Source organism: Trachurus trachurus (assembly GCF_905171665.1).
Source record: "Trachurus trachurus genome assembly, chromosome: 19".
Lineage (NCBI taxonomy): Eukaryota > Metazoa > Chordata > Actinopteri > Carangiformes > Carangidae > Trachurus > Trachurus trachurus.
Genome location: NC_139913.1, coordinates 4,198,187 through 4,214,312, shown reverse-complemented (window position 1 = coordinate 4,214,312; position 16,126 = coordinate 4,198,187). Strand labels below are relative to the sequence as shown.

Here is a 16,126-nt window from a genome sequence, read left to right as displayed (position 1 = left end):
ATTGTGTTTCATCCTGTGAGGTTTTGAGATTCCTCAAGATTCCCGACACCTGCAGTCGTCCATGCACAACCTGGTCCACAACTACCTGAACGGCACAATGACTAACATTGTCACTGCAGCCAACGACCCCATGTTCATGGTCCACCACAGCTTCGTGGACAAGTAAGTCATGTAAATTAAACTCACAGTACAGTTCCCAGTAAAGGTCAGATTAATGTAAACAAACAAACAAACAAACAAACAAACAAAAAAGTGGCATCTTCAAAAACACAACAAGGGTCAATAAACAAGAGCAGAGGAAACAGACTGGTCTGAATAAGATAAGAGAGAAAACAGCAGCATGTTGCAGAAGTTGTGTTTGTATTTGTTGTTCGATGGGGAACGATCGATCTTGTCTGAGCTGTAGAAATGTCCTTCAGGCTTCTGGATGATTGGCTGCAGAACCACAGTAATGCAAGATACCCAGAGAGTGACAAGATCCATCCAGCCCAGAGGAGAGACGCCTTCATGGCCCCATTCTTCCCCCTGCGCGAAAACGGCTGGTAGTGGGACAAAGACATCAAGAGCCTGGGCTACAGCTACATGGCGTACAGAGGCCTCCCCCTCCAGTTAGATGAAGATGGAGGCCTGTGGCGGTGGCTGGGGCCCGTTCTGGGTGTGTCTTGTGTTGTGTTGCTCTGCATTTGCATTTGGGCTGCTATCAAATACAAAGGTGAGGAGTGTCATCTTCAGTTTGTGATGAATACAGTACATTAATTAGTGTTAGTCTCATCACATTGTCTCTATTCAGGTAAAAGGCGTAGACCACGGGCCTCGACCACAGAGATGGAGGAGCTCTAACAGGTGAAACTTCCTGGTTCACAAGGAAAATGAGCGACTTCCAATCACTTTGACGTCCTCAACTCACCGACCACTTTATTAGGTACAACTCTCGTGTACCACGCTCCACCCCTGATTGACTTCAGAACTGCCCTAATGACCATTGTGACTACTCAGACACACCTGGATTAATCAAGTTGTCCAATAATGTAAGACAGGAAATGAAGGAGCATCACTAAGTTCAGGAACTATTGGAGTTGTGCAAAGAGCCCATTCTTTGTCAACAAGGGGCTTCAAATATGTTTGTGAAGGTTTTCAGTCATCAGGTCATCATAGTCATAGTGCTAAAATCAACAACAACCGGAGGAAGAAGAAAAGGTGTGTGAGTTATAAGAAAATGAAGTTCTTCTGAACACCAGTTCCACATTTCTGCAGTACTGAGAAGCTTAAGTAATGACAAAGCATTTTGGGTGAGAGGTGAAACATCTTCAAGAGCCAAAAGAAGTCCAGTTGCCTTTGATTTTAGCACTGACTGTTCGATCTCTGTTCGATCTGAGCTTGGAGATGTGGAGCGTCATCCTGCAGGAAGTAGCATCAGAAGATCCAGGTCCACTGTGGTCACACCGTGGACAGACACGGTCAGCAACAACGCTCCGGTCGGCTCTGGTGTTAAAATGATGATAGTTGGTGCTGAGGAGCCTGAAGTGTCTTCTCCACACCATCACACCACCACCACCACCTGAACCACTGATACGAGGCAGGATGGATCCAGACCTTCATGATGTTTCTGACCCAACCATCTGAATGTTGTAGAAATCAAAACTCATCAGACCAGACGACCTTCTTCCTTCTTGTTGTTATCTTGACACCCGGTGTGGTTCATCTTCTTCTTCTGCTGCTGCTGCTGCTGCTGCTGGAGCTTATTGAGGTTCCACATGTTGTGGTTCAGAGATGTTCACCTGCAGACCGCTGCTATAGTCCAATCATGAATTTATTGCCAGTGGGGAATAATTGGGTTGTTCACTGGAATCTACTAGGCTACTCACTGAAATCAATCAGTTGATCATTCAATTAAAAAAATAAAATTAATCCTCAGAATGTAACTCTATGATTTACTTTATGTTACTCATGTTTGTCAATTGTTCAGCTTTTACTTGTTTTATAGTGTAAACTTTTGACATCTGAACACATTACCTTGGGTTTAAGTAAACAGATTTCTTTGGGATGTTATTTTTTGCTCATACTCTAATATGCAGCATATGGTCACTGCCCCTGTCAGATAATCAAATTGATAAGAAATGTGTGTTTGTTTGTTTTGACATAATAAAGGACTTTGACTTTATGTCTGACGATTTGTCTCCTCCTGGTGTTTGAGTCTGATCACTTGTTTCTATAGAGGGTAGGCGTTAACGTCACATTGCCCTGGGACATGCCCCTTTCGTTCAGACTGAGTGGCAAAACAGACCTCCCTCAACGTGGTGAAGGATAGTGAAACCGGGTAAAACATGTAGCCTAGTAGTATCAAAACAAATTGAGGTCAGAAGGATCAACAATGATCCTCCAGGTCCCAAAAACCATCTGGTCCACACACCAACGTGTTGCCAGAAATCATTGAATCATTTCAAAGTTAATTCAATCAGCCATTATATTTAAACAGAAACCTTCACAAAGTGCTTCACTACAATGTTTCATTCTCAAACAGGAACTACCACAGAAAATAACTCTGGTAACCATGACAATAAAACGTGCCACCTGTTGGTGAAGATTTTTTCTCAACTACAGAATCAGTTTAACCATGTTTAAGAAAATAATTGGCCTACATTACAAGGAAATTATGGGGTCCCGTCCCGTCTAACATCAGTGGATCTCTCACACATAGTTATCTCTTTCACTGTCCAAAAAAGTAAACTCACTAGACTGGAGCAAACTATCCATATTAGATAGAAAAAGAGCATGCACAGACTAAAAACACTGAAATAACACACTTATTTATGTATTTATTTATGTAAACTCTTTACTTATAGATAATTTTCATCATTTAATACAAAAGGTACAACAAAGAACAAATACAAAACATTGAACAATTAAGGTCCGGGCAGGCACGTGCACACATAGGGCCCAAGGGGTGCTTGAGCCCCTGACCTTTTTGCCTTGTAATAATAGTATAGTAATTTTATGTGTTTCTTTTTCCCCAACAAATAAATAAATTCCTGTTGTGCATGGGGATGTAAAAAAAAAACGCCGGTGTAAAAATGCCACGGTCATCTACTGTACCATTTGCATTTCCTTGTAATACACAGTATTGTGTGTGTGTGTTGAGCCCAACGCCACCTCTCTGTCTGCTGCTGCTCCACTCCCTCACATGACGTCATTTTATAATGACCTTTATAATTCACAGGGTGAGATAGATCCCTTACTGTGTAGCCCGTCTCTAAACTAAGGGAAGAAAACAGAAGGCAACTGGATACAGAAATTAGTAAGGAGGAAGTCATACAAGCTGTTGATAAGCTTCAAATAGGGAAAGCACCGGGTCCAGATGGATTTCCTGCAGAATTTCTGAAAAAGTTTCTGCCCATATTGGTGGATCAACTTACAAATAACAAAAAAAAGGACTCCGCTAGTTTTCCTTTACATGAGTTCATGACTGATCAAATTTCCTGTTAATGGCGAGACTGTGGTATACAAGTGCTTGGTGACCTTCATATTTCATATTTAGTTTATTCACACATACTCAGTGTATTGACATACAGAAGTTGTCATTGTTTAAGCTGAAGTAAAATTATTACGTGTAGTTGTTATTTGAGTTGTGTTTGGGTCGTGTAAACATGGTTTATACACGTTGTAGCCCAGAGTCTGCTGTTTGATTTGCAATATGACTATATTCTTTCATAATTAGTGCAACATTTTGGCCGGTCCTCACTTTTTCCAAGGGCTGTTTGAGGGTTAAGACATTAGGTTATAGTTAGGTTTAAGTTAGGTTAAGAGTAATGGTTAAGGTTAGGCATTTGTTTTGGATGGTTAAGGTTAGGGTAAGGGGCTAGGGAATACATTATGTCAATAAGTGTCCTCACAAAGATAGCATTACAAGGATGTGTGTGTGTGTGTGTGTGTGTGTGTGTTCTTGTACTTACTACGTTGTGAGGACTGGAAAGAGTTTTTAACCAACAGAGTGAGGACATTTTTGGGAAGTGAGGACATTTTGGCCGTTCCTCACTTTTTCCCCACTCCCGGTCGCACAGACCCGGCCGCATAAAAAAAATTAAAGGGGGGCATTACAATTTTTCAGGGGGGCACACTTTTTCAACCTATTTACTGTTTAATGTAGTGTCTCTCTCATTATGACCTTTATAATTCACAGTAGACCGCCTACTGTGTAGGAAGGCAACTGGATACAGAAATTAGTAAGGAGGAAGTCATACAAGCTATAAATAAGCTTCAAATAGGGAAAGCACCAGGTCCGGATGGATTTCCTGCAGAATATTTGAAAAGTTTCTGCCCATATTGGTGGATTCAATGAACAAAAAACATGCTCTTTGTTAGGACTTCCCTGTGGATTAGTTTTCCTTTACATGAGTTCATGACTGATCAAATTTCCCGTTAATGGCGAGATTGTGGTACTAGATTAGATTAGATTAGAAAACTTTATTGATCCCCAAGGGGAAACTGCTTTGCCACGCAATAAAAACACAAACATCCACTTAACAAACAATACAAACATTTCCATACCATTGCACAAAACTTATCAACATGATTGGATACTTCATACGACAGAGTAGGCTGCTCAAAGCAAGTGATTTAAATTGATATTAATATAGGCAAGGATAAATGAATAAATATAAAAAAAATATACACCTCCAGAAGATTAAAAAACAACAACAGCAACAACAATAGACAACCGCTATTTGTGGTTAAAATATCTGACTGCTGCAGGAACAAAGGAGCGTCTGAGTCGTTCAGTAGAACACCGAGGCATCACTAACCGCTCACTGAAGGAGCTTTTAAGATCCCTAAATATATTGTGGAGTGGGTGGTTATCATAGAGGAGGACTGTTTTCAACTTGGTCCTTGTTCTCTTCTCCACTATTACCTCAAGCTTATCTGGGTTAAAACCAATCACTGAGCCAGCCCTCTTGATTATTTTATTAATCCTGTTCTTGTCGTCAATAGGTATACTGCCTCCCCAGCACAGGACAGCATAAAATAAGCACAGGACAGCATAAAATAAAACAAGTGCTTGTTGACCTAAAGACGGTCTAACTGGTGAATACTCAGATATCGGCAATCGCTACAGTCTCCCTCCTCACACTTTAAGTGTCTCTATTCAGGTGAAAGGTCTGACCCGATGGTCTGAATGTTGCAGTAGAAATCAAGACTCATCAGATCAGACGACCTTCTTCCTTCTTGTTGATATCTTGACAGCTGGTGTGGTTCTTCTTCCTTCTTCTGCTGGGGCCGGCCCAAGCCTCCACAGCTCCCTAAGCAACATGTTTATTTTGGGGCCCTCTATTACTGCCAATAAAACTGATTATGGATTGTTTACTAACCTACAAACTCATTTAAAGCAGAAGTGAGTGATATATTTGTGTTAATATAAGTCTTAAATAGTTATATCTTCCGACAGCAATCACTTACATAGAGTGTTTGGACTGAAACACGGGTCTCTCAGTCCCTCTGCTCTGCTCTGAGCCGAAGAGAAAACATTTATCGTATCCTACAGTTTTTATCCAATGAGGAGAGAGAACGGCATGCAGGGCTGTGTGTGCAGCCAAGGAACGCCGTGAATGTGGTGACGTAGCGACGAGGACTGTTATGGTGCGTTCAAGGAAACTTGTATTTTTCCGACCGTGAAGTCATACCAGTTCGATCTGGTACGAGTTCACCGGTCGGAAGTTACGAGTGGCCGTTATAGTGACTTTCACCGGTAAAACAGGTCGGAAAAACACGAGTGGGTTGCCTGGAACGCTACAAAGTCGTAAGTTGTGACTTGAAGCTGTAATTTACGATTTCAAAAGCCTGCCTGGAACGCAGCATTAGCGAAAACGACCGGATCACTCACTTCTGCTTTAATCTTTCTAATCTGTCATTATGAATTATCTGGCATGTTTTTACCCATCTATGGTTTTTAATTATGAAATGGTACCAAATTCAGCTAAAAGTGCAGCCTGGGGTTAATATTCAAATTGTTAAAGTACTCAGTGGGATACTGAATGTCAACTAGGCCTACAACTAGTATTTTGTAAGTAACAAAATAAACCAATAGACAATGCATTTATTGTAAACACATCTGCTTTTTTTATTAAAATTTTTGGTTTTAAATAAACTGCAACAACAATTGGAGGTGCAAACAACAACAATTAAAGATTTTTGTTATTGCGCAGAATTTCTCTATGGGTCAAAAGAAGTTATGCAATACCGCTTAAAAGCGTTAATTGCCCTTAAGGGCCCCTCCAATGGTCATGGGGCCCTAAGCAGGGGCTTAGTTGGCTTATGCCTTGGGCCGGCTTTATTCCACATGTTATGGTTCAGCAATTGGACTGTACTGTATTTGTTGTATTAGGATTTATATTTACTATTTTAATTACTCTAACTGTAACAGAACTCACCTTTGCCAGCCTGGTGTAGGCCTACATCCTGACCAGCCCTCTCTCTACAATTACATTTCTATAGTGGACATTCAGTACATCACCATCTTTTGTACAATTTTTTTTCTTTTCATAATTATATCTAATCTATTTTCCTATGTCTTGATCATATGATGTCATAGTAGAGCCTTTGGTATTGTATGTGCCTGTTTGTGTGGAGTGTATTTTGGGACTTGTCCAGGTAATCAAGGACAGTGGTTGTTCAGTTGATTTTGCCTGGTTAAATAAGGTGAAATAAATTATAAGACATTATGCAACCCATTTGATTGGATATCATACTGAGTGAATAAGTGTCAGTGATAGTCACATCTCTCCACATGGTAAAACAGTACACAACTGAACATCTCTCCACATAACAATGGAAGCTGAGCAACCACACACATACCTGTATCAAAGACGGTTTTATAAACCAAGACCCCCCATGACCAGTCAGCTTCCTGTATAGCCTACATGTCACGTGGGTTTCTGCACGGCCACGCCTTTTTAGGAGACTAGTGGCAGCCTTGAGTGTATTGACTCCAATGGGAAATGAACGTGAACACAGATTATGGTCGATCCTTTCGCCCTACAGCCACTAAGTACATTTTGAACTAATTTTTCACACTCCTCATTGGATAAAGGTTGTAGGATACAAGGAAAGTTTTCTCCTCGTCTTACAGCAGAGCAGAGTGACTGACAGACCCGTGTTTCAGACCAAACACTCTATATAAGTGATTGCTGTCGGAAGATATAACTATTTAAGACTTATATTAACACAAACATTCTGCTTACTTGTGCTTTAATGCTGCAGTCTTCTCATCATGGAATACTTTATCCTGTTTTTACCTTTCACATTGTGAATTATTAGCCTTTTAAACCATAACATGTGATTTTTAAGCATATTAAGCAATTACACATTTTCAACTTAAGTATAAATACAAAATAAATGCAAAACTCAGCTACACCAGTACACACACTAAGTGCTCTTGACTATATTTTCATCATTAACAACATTCATAACCAACAGTGGCTGATGGTGCAAATGTGTACAGTACTAACAAAAGTACAAATGGATACAACCTCGAAGCAAAACAACCACAGCACTTTACAGTTCCTGATACTAGTGAACAATAAATTACATACTAAAATGTAGATACATTTTCTTTTTCAATCAAATTAAATTCCAATTAATGTGGTGACACACTCTTGGGTGCACTACATATGACAAATAAACTGAGCTCCAGGTAGCTGTAGCCCAGGCTCCTGATGTCTTTATACCAGTACCGGCCATTGAAGCGCAGGGGGAAGAAGGGGGCCCTAGCATTGTCTGGACTTTGTGGATCTTGTTATTGTCCAGCTATAGTTTACATTCCTGTGGCGCCACAGCCATTCCTCCAGAATATTTTTTTTCTTTTACCAGGGTACATCTCATAATGCTTTAGCTGTGTGAGGACTGTAGCCTCTACACATAGGGTGCCTGCTCAACCTACTGCGCCACTAGGCGCCCCAATCTTTTGCTTTGTTTTTTTAACTGACGTGAAGGAACATAATGATTATGTGTCGTCTTAATGCACTGATCTTGTAAGGAAACATTCGAAAGATTTGACCGGAGCCCTGGGACATTTCTCTGATCATCTGCATCAACCTGTTGACATCAGTGATTGTTGGTGCTAACGAATGTCAGCTCTTAGGAAACCTTCAAGAAAAAGTGCAACAACATCAACAACAAAAACTGACAGCGAGTGAGTGTCACAACTTCCTGTATCTGGCCCTTCAAATTAAAAGCCCTATAGCCTTTCATATACAGTTCAGTCATATTGATTTTGACTTAATTTTGACAAGACACGGCTCCAATTTTTTTCTTCCTGCTACCAATAGACCAATGAAATCTTGGTCGGCTAATGATTTTTTGGTCGACCAGTGCTTGGTCGACTATTTGGGGGCAGCCCTAGCAGACGCTTTCTATGACAATATGATACAATACAAACTGACTCTTTCTGTTGGCGTGACATCCCGCTCTGAGTATACCCAAACAGCACAGAGTAAACCTCAAGCTCCACCCAGGAGTGTTTGGAGTACCTACCCTGAGGCAGTGACTCGTTTATGCCCCGTAAAATTTCCTTAAGATAGACCTTTGGGAGTGGTCCCTGCTATTGAGACGTGATAACGGACCCAGGCGAGTAAAATTACCCTGAAATTCCTGCAGTTTTTTGTGAAGTTTTAGATAACTTTACTCCACTGTACTCTCCATGATCATGTAAAAAGATAATAACGGAGCTTTTCACCTGAATTATCCCTTAATCTACAGAGGGCTGAAGTAAGAAGCTCCTTTGGACCAGACTTTATCAGGAAGATCAAAGCAGGAATGCGGAATGTAAGATGACAGAGGTGACATGATGTTCTACTGGGATAAGGTAGCAGGTAGTTTTGTTTTGTTTCGTTTCATTTCATTCCATTCCATTTATTTATTTATTGAGTTGGGACAATGCACATTCATCAACACTGACGCGTTAAGCATCAGTGTAAATGCGCCAGACTCAGCATAACTGCTAAATTTCAGCCGTAGTCCCAAGGCAGTTTCCTAGGCAACAAGGACACAGAAGACTTTAGTTTTAAAATGAACCCAAAAGTAACGAAAATGAAGAAGGAAGTAAGGAAGATCTTGTCAATATTAAAATTATAGTCAATCAATAATCAACTCTATCTTGCAAATAAGAAGTCTAGAATAAGTAACACAATACATTTTCATACTGGACATCAATATCTTATACTCTTACCCAGTAGTTTGACCTCAACTCTGTACAATTAACATCTCAGTGTTTTGTGTAACAGTCAATGTATACACAATAACCAGAACAAGCACCATTTTCTACATTTACCATACAGAACACTATGGCTGTAGCTGATATCTGAGTACTCGAGTACTTGCTCAGCTTGGGCGGCATCCGAGTACCATTTCACCTACTCTGGGCCCCGCCTCGTGGGGGTATACTTTACGGCCCAGATTCCATGGCATTCCTTTTTTTTATTTTTTGTTTTGCTCTTTTAATTGCGAGTGATTTGAGGACAGATCTGTGAGGGAAAATATCACACATGGACAACTGTCTCAGCTGTTTTATTGTGTATAAGTGTGTTACTTTACTGTCTGATTAACGTGGCTCTCTTCGGCTGCTCCGCTCTCCTCCCACATGCCGCTCCATGCTCCCCCCCCCCCCCCCATCGGTAAACAAATACTCGAGTACTACTCGAATAGTGACCCCGAACATTCGGATAGTAAAATATAATACTTGTTGCAGCCCTACAGAACACTATAGGATGTTTCTTGTACAGAGTTGATTAAAAGCCTACAGTAAACATAGCTGTGTTAAAGAGCTTTACATAGTGATTGACCATTTGGGGGGGCACACAGGGTGGCCAATCAGATTGCCTGTGCCACCATGGAAGACCCACCCCTGATTGTGATACGAGCACTTGGCTGTAGTTGATGCTGGTACCAGCAGCTGCAGCCAATAGGAAAATCAAATTTATCAGGGAGATTGAAAAAGGAATGCCGAAGATAAACCGTTAAAAACAAGTTTAAACAAAACTGCAGATCTCTTAGTTTAAAGCAACATCAGTGGCACGTATTCAACTCAGACATTCACAGAGTTATTGCTCTAGACAGGCGGACTCAGATTTGGAGACGCTTCCCTGGGTTTACAGAGGATTGAGTGGTCGTCATGCTGCAGGAGATGTTTGGTCAGTGGTTGGTTCTGTTCTTCTATCTGAGCAGCTTCAGCCAAGTGGAGGCTCAGTTTCCTATCGCCTGTACCACACCTGAGGCTCTGGGGAACAAGACGTGTTGTCCCCTGTGGAACGGTTCTCCCTGTGGAGAGAGCTCAGGTCGAGGGGAGTGTGTACTACATACTGCAAGGGCCAGTGAACCAATTGACTACAGGGTGAACTGGCCCCACGCCTTTTATGATAGTGTGTGTAAATGCTTTGGCAACTACGATGGATTTGACTGTGGTGTGTGCCTCCCGGGGTGGAAAGGAGACAACTGCAGGGAGCGGCATCACGTGGCAAAAAAAGAGATCACGGACATGACTGAAAATGAGAGGGAAACATTCCTCTCCAACCTGGACCAGGCAAAACACACCACTAGCAACCGTTACAAGATCCTCACCAGCACCGACACCACGGTGTTCAGCAACTTTAAGTTTCACAGCTCCACCGTCTACGACCTGTACGTGTGGATGCACTACTATGCATCTAAGAAGTACGCCGACACTAACGATGATGCTGCTCACCGGGGCCCCGCCTTTCCCTTCTGGCACCGAGTCTTCATGCTCTTCATTGAGAGGGAGATCAGGCTGCTCACAGGGAACCAAGATTTCTACATCCCCTACTGGAACTGGACCAGACACCCAGACTGCAACATCTGCACCAACAAGTACTTTGGGGCAGTTGATCAGGGCGGTCATATAGACAAGGCTTCCCGTTTCTCAAAGTGGAGGGTGAGATGTCAGAACCAGACTTTTCCATCTGCTTCTTCTTTCTCCTGCTGCAACTCCTCTTTCTTTTCTCCATAGACCGCATGTGTCGGTGATGAACATGAACATCAGATCTGCAGCCGTTCTGATGACACTTCACCTGCACCTATCAGCCGCAAACCTGGGATGGATGAACGTTACAAAACACTGCCGACCCATCATGATGTTATTTACACACTGGAAACAGGCAATTATGACACATCTCCTCATAACAAAGACTCTAAGAACAGCTTCAGGAGCAAACTAGAAGGTAAGTGACCTTATAAATTCTATACAATATATAAATTATATTGATACAAAAAAATTTAAACATTAGGGTTAGAATTAAAACAATCTTGCTGGCACGTGACTTTGACAGCACAAAGCCCGACGCATGCTGGGTAAATACGGCACTTAGAACGAATCGCCTTGTTGTTTAAAACTACTGCCGGGTAGAAAACCAGCATCAGAACAATAGTGACAGACGAGAGTTTCGCTAGATCTCATTTTCACGTCACTATATCGCCGTTTAGACTAATCTGATGTTTGTAAAGTTTATAAAACCAATGATTGGACAAACGTTACTATTTCTGTGTGCACGTTTTTGTAATTAGTCATGGTTATCGTAAATTGGCAGCACTGCCCGTTAGCTACCTGTAACTTTAATAATTCAGTGACTCAATAAACGGTCCATGAAAAAATATTTTCTCCAGCAGATATCTTAGTTACAACATGACTGAGCTAACTGGAGTAGTTTCGTGTCCGACAACGGGAGTTAACAGCTGACGTCCTGATGTTAGCTTAGCTGCTGCCATTAGTTTAGCTGCTGCCGTTAGCTTAGCTACCGTTAGCTGTCCCTGTCAGCTGCAGCCACTGATGCTTTCTAGACACTGTGATTCCCCCAAACTGAATAAATACCACACACAGCAACACAAAACACACACACAGAAATATTAATGTTTCTTCAATCATTTCAGATTTGTGTAAATGGTGATAGGGCGTGAAAAACATGATTTATGGCAAGGTGAAGACCAAGGGCACAGGTCTTTGAACCCCAGACTCCCGGGTATAGTCATGCACGCTAACCATTCGGCCAAAGGGACATCCCTGTGGCCAAGTAGCTAGGGCACATGATCAATTGGAGGCAGAGTGACAGGACCCTCAACTGTCACATCTAGCTAAACTCTCGTTCGTTATTACTGTTCTCATTCAAATTACATGCTGGTTTTCTACCCAGATCATCGGGCATCAGGTTTGGGGTAGGGATGGGCATTTCGACTAATTTACTAATCGTGTAACCGAAGCTGGTACTAATCGGGTAATCGAGTACTGTAATAAAAAATAAAATGACGTCATGTCTGACGGACAGAGCGCAGCCGGTGCATAAATGCGCTCTGTCCGTCAGACAGTCGCATTACTGACACACAGCGTCGTCACACACAATGTCAGGTGGATAATAAGAGTAGAGACTGGAGTTTAAGATGCACATACGAGGCAGATGTGCATCTTTATGCCGGGGAATAAATGCGCTGCATGCGCTCTGAGCGCTGAGTGCAGCGCTGAGTGCAGCGCATTTATGCCGCGGCTGCCTCGGAGGAGGAGGAGAAAACTTTTTTTTTCTTTTCTTTTTTAAATCATTAGCGGTGCTTATTTATTAGTCCACACTACACATGTTGGTGCCTTCGGTCCTCTCTGCCTCGCATCGTTTCAGGAAATAACAGGGAAGGTTTCAGAGTGTTTGTAAAGTGAAAGTATATTTTCTACCAGACTTGAGACCTGTCGTCTCCCTCCCGACGGCGTACGTCGCCGAGGGAGGGAGGGAGAATTATTGTAAAAGGTTTGAAAGTCCGAGGCTCGATCCAAAAACGCTTTTACACAGCAGAAAATCACGTTGCTTGATCCGAAACTGTTTTAACACTACAAAAAGCCGAACCAGGGCATGATAATGTAGTCTGATCCGACACTAGATTGCGCTCTGACGTGCCGTTTTTTTTAATCCTCGGGTACCCGAGTAATAAATTCATAACCGAGTAGCAGATTGCCTACTCGAGTACTCGAGTACCCGGGTAACCGTGCACATCCCTAGTTTGGGGCTTTGGGCTGATTTTATATTACTATAGCCTATATCATTATCACATATCATTGAGGTTTCAATTTGTCCAATCAGACTGACTGTATGTATGGACCACGACCAAACTCAATGTAATTTTGCATCACACCTGGTTCACACCAAGTGTCACAATTCCCAAATAACCCCATAATGCATTGCGCTGCATTAGGCTGTTTACGTCAGAGAAATATTATAGAAAGAAAAGAAGAGAAAGAGAAAGAGAAAGAAGTACTGTACACACAGGCTCACACACACACATAGCTACATACATACATATATATGTGTATGTATATATGTATAACTGTCACATATGCCATGAATTCTCAATTAAAAGACTCAAACAGACCCCGGTCTCGTACTGGTCCGGGTCTGGCTACAGGTCTATTTGTATTTTCTGCAAGTTCTTGTACAAAACCTCAAAGCTTAGGATCACCCATTTGAGCTGTTTCAAGCTGCTTCATAGAGTTTTCAACGGGCCGGAAAACTGAAATGTGACCTGGTCCGACCTGTGGGTGTTGAAGCCCAGACCCGATGCAGAAGGACTCGTGAAAATTAATTCTTGGGCCGAATGCGGACAAAAAAACGGACATCCGTGCTACAATCAGACCTGAGTTATTTGTAAGTTTTTGACCTGAACCCAGCCCGTTGAAAACTCCGACTGGCCCAAGGAATAGTGTGAGTGTGTGCACATATGCATTTACAGATTGCATGCATTGATTATCACAGCAGGTGTGAATAAATAATGAATGAATATTTAAATCAAATAGCCTAAATGTGTTTTGTCCTGTTAGGTTTTGAGATTCCTCAAGATTCCCGACACCTGAACTCCTCCATGCACAACCTGGTCCATGACTACCTGAACGGCACAATGTCTCACCTCCCCACTGCAGCCAACGACCCCATGTTCATGGTCCACCACAGCTTCGTGGACAAGTAAGTCATGTAAAGTAAATTCACAGTACAGGTCACAGTAAAACAAACAAACAAAGTGGTATCTTCAAAAACACAAGGGTAAATAAACAAGAGCAGAGGAAACAGACTGGTCTGAATAAGATCAGAGATATTGTCTCTTGTGACGATATTTACACCACAGAAAGAACAAGAAAAGCTTGTGATGCAGACATTGGGTTTATATTTGTTGTTCGATGGAGAACGATCGATCTTCTCTGAGCTGTAGAAATGTCATTCAGGCTTCTGGAGGATTGGCTGCAGAACCACAGTAATGCAAGATACCCCAAGAGTGATGAGATCCATCCAGCCCAGAAGAAGGACGCCTTCATGGCCCCCTTCTTCCCCCTGCGCTCCAACGGCTGGTACTGGGCCCAAGACACCAGGAGCCTGGGATACAGCTACCTGGAGCTCAGGGGCCCCCAACCAGATGGAGGTGGAACAGGTAGAGGTGGAAGCCAGCGGCGGTGGTTGGGGCCCGTTCTGGGTGTGTCTGGTGTTGCGTTGCCCTGCGGTGGCGTTTGGGCTGCTAGAAAATACAAAGGTGAGGAGTCGCATCTTCAGTTTGTGATGAATACAGTACATTCATTTGTGTTAGTCTCATCACATTGTCTCTATTTAGGTAAAAGGCGTGGCCGTTTCTCGATCTGGGGCTGGAGATATGCTTGGGAAGGTTCTCAGTCATGGGCCAAAGACACCAGGAGCCTGGGCTACAGCTACCTGGCGCTCAGGGGCCTCCAGCCAGGTAGAGGTGGAAGCCTGGGGTGGTGGTTGGGGCCCGTTCTGGGTGTGTCTGGTGTTGCGTTGCCCTGCGGTGGCGTTTGGGCTGCTAGAAAATACAAAGGTGAGGAGTCGCATCTTCAGTTTGTGATGAATACAGTACATTCATTTGTGTTAGTCTCATCACATTGTCTCTATTTAGGTAAAAGGCGTGGCCGTTTCTCGATCTGGGGCTGGTGATGTGTTTGGGAAGGTTCTCAGTCATCCAGGTCATCATAGTCATTAAGTGATAAAATCAAAGACAACTAGAGAAAGAAGAAAAAGCGTCTTCAGTTCTGAGAAAATTAAGTTCTTCTGATCATCAGTTCCTCATGTCTTCAAGACATGAGAAAGTCTTTTGGGTGAGAGCCAAAAGAAGTCCAGTTGCCTTTGATTTTAGCACCTAATAATCTGAGCATGGAGACGTAGAGCGCTACCCTGCAGCAAGTAGCATCAGAAGATCCAGGTCCACTTTGGTCACACACTTCCTTCTTGTTGTTATTTGACACCTGGCGTTGTTGTTGTTGTTGTTCTTCTTCTTCTTCTTCTTTTTCTGCTGGAGCTCATCGAGGTTCCACATGTTGCGGTTCAGAGATGTTCTTCTGCAGACCTCTGCTGTAGTCCAATCATTCATTTATTGCCAGTGGGAGATAATTACTCACTGGTTACAGCTTCTACAAATAAATAAATCAGTTGATCATTCAATTAAAAAAATAAAATTAATCCTGAATTTAACTCTATGGGCCCTAGTTTCATGGCGCAGCGCAAGGTGGCACAGTGCAAGTTTCGACCAGCGCAGCATGGCGCACGGTCAGTTTGACAGTTTGGTAGGCCGCGGTGCGCCGGGATGAGTGTGGCAGCGCAGCAGAGGGAGGTGTCACAGATTCAGCTTGGCGCAGTGAAAGTTTCGTGCCAAAAATCGAAGCGCAGCCGGCGCAGTGGTAGTTTGGCTTACCAGTGCGCAGTGCGCACACGTCACCAAGACCTCACAGGCAGGTTTCCACAGTTTCAGGCACATTTAAATGCAATAAATAATCACAACAAAGACTATTTAAAGCAACTAATGGAATCAACACGTGAATTTATATCTATAGATTGTCCCGTCACATCTGACGTCAGATCAAAGGTGGATGGCACACGTAGTGGAAACTCAGCCTGACTGAATTAACACAGCTGAAACTGTGATGCAAACTAAAGAAAAACTAAAGAAACAAAATAACTATTCTCAGCCACCCACAAACAGCCTCTGCATCAGATACTGAGTATATAGCCTATACTCAGTATCTCTCATCTCATAACAATAAAAGAGAGAGAGGGAGAGAAAGATAGAGACGCTCAGCAATGCGTCGTTTACGCTG

General features: G+C 42.6%; 1 protein-coding gene and 1 long non-coding RNA gene across 2 annotated transcripts; both read left to right on the top strand.

Annotated features, from left to right (window-relative positions):
• Positions 1-10,159: 10,159 nt before the first annotated feature.
• LOC311003139 (tyrosinase-like) lies at positions 10,160-11,011 on the top strand (the record flags this gene model as incomplete). The annotated part of the gene is made up of 1 exon (XM_083994824.1): positions 10,160-11,011. One exon carries the CDS (start codon positions 10,160-10,162, stop codon positions 11,009-11,011), a length of 852 nt encoding a protein of 283 aa, XP_083850950.1.
• Positions 11,012-11,160: 149 nt separating this feature from the next.
• LOC311002879 lies at positions 11,161-14,372 on the top strand. Its single transcript, XR_014596253.1, has 3 exons — positions 11,161-11,222; positions 13,853-13,994; positions 14,252-14,372. It is a non-coding gene; the product is annotated as an uncharacterized lncRNA (long non-coding RNA).
• Positions 14,373-16,126: the final 1,754 nt, after the last annotated feature.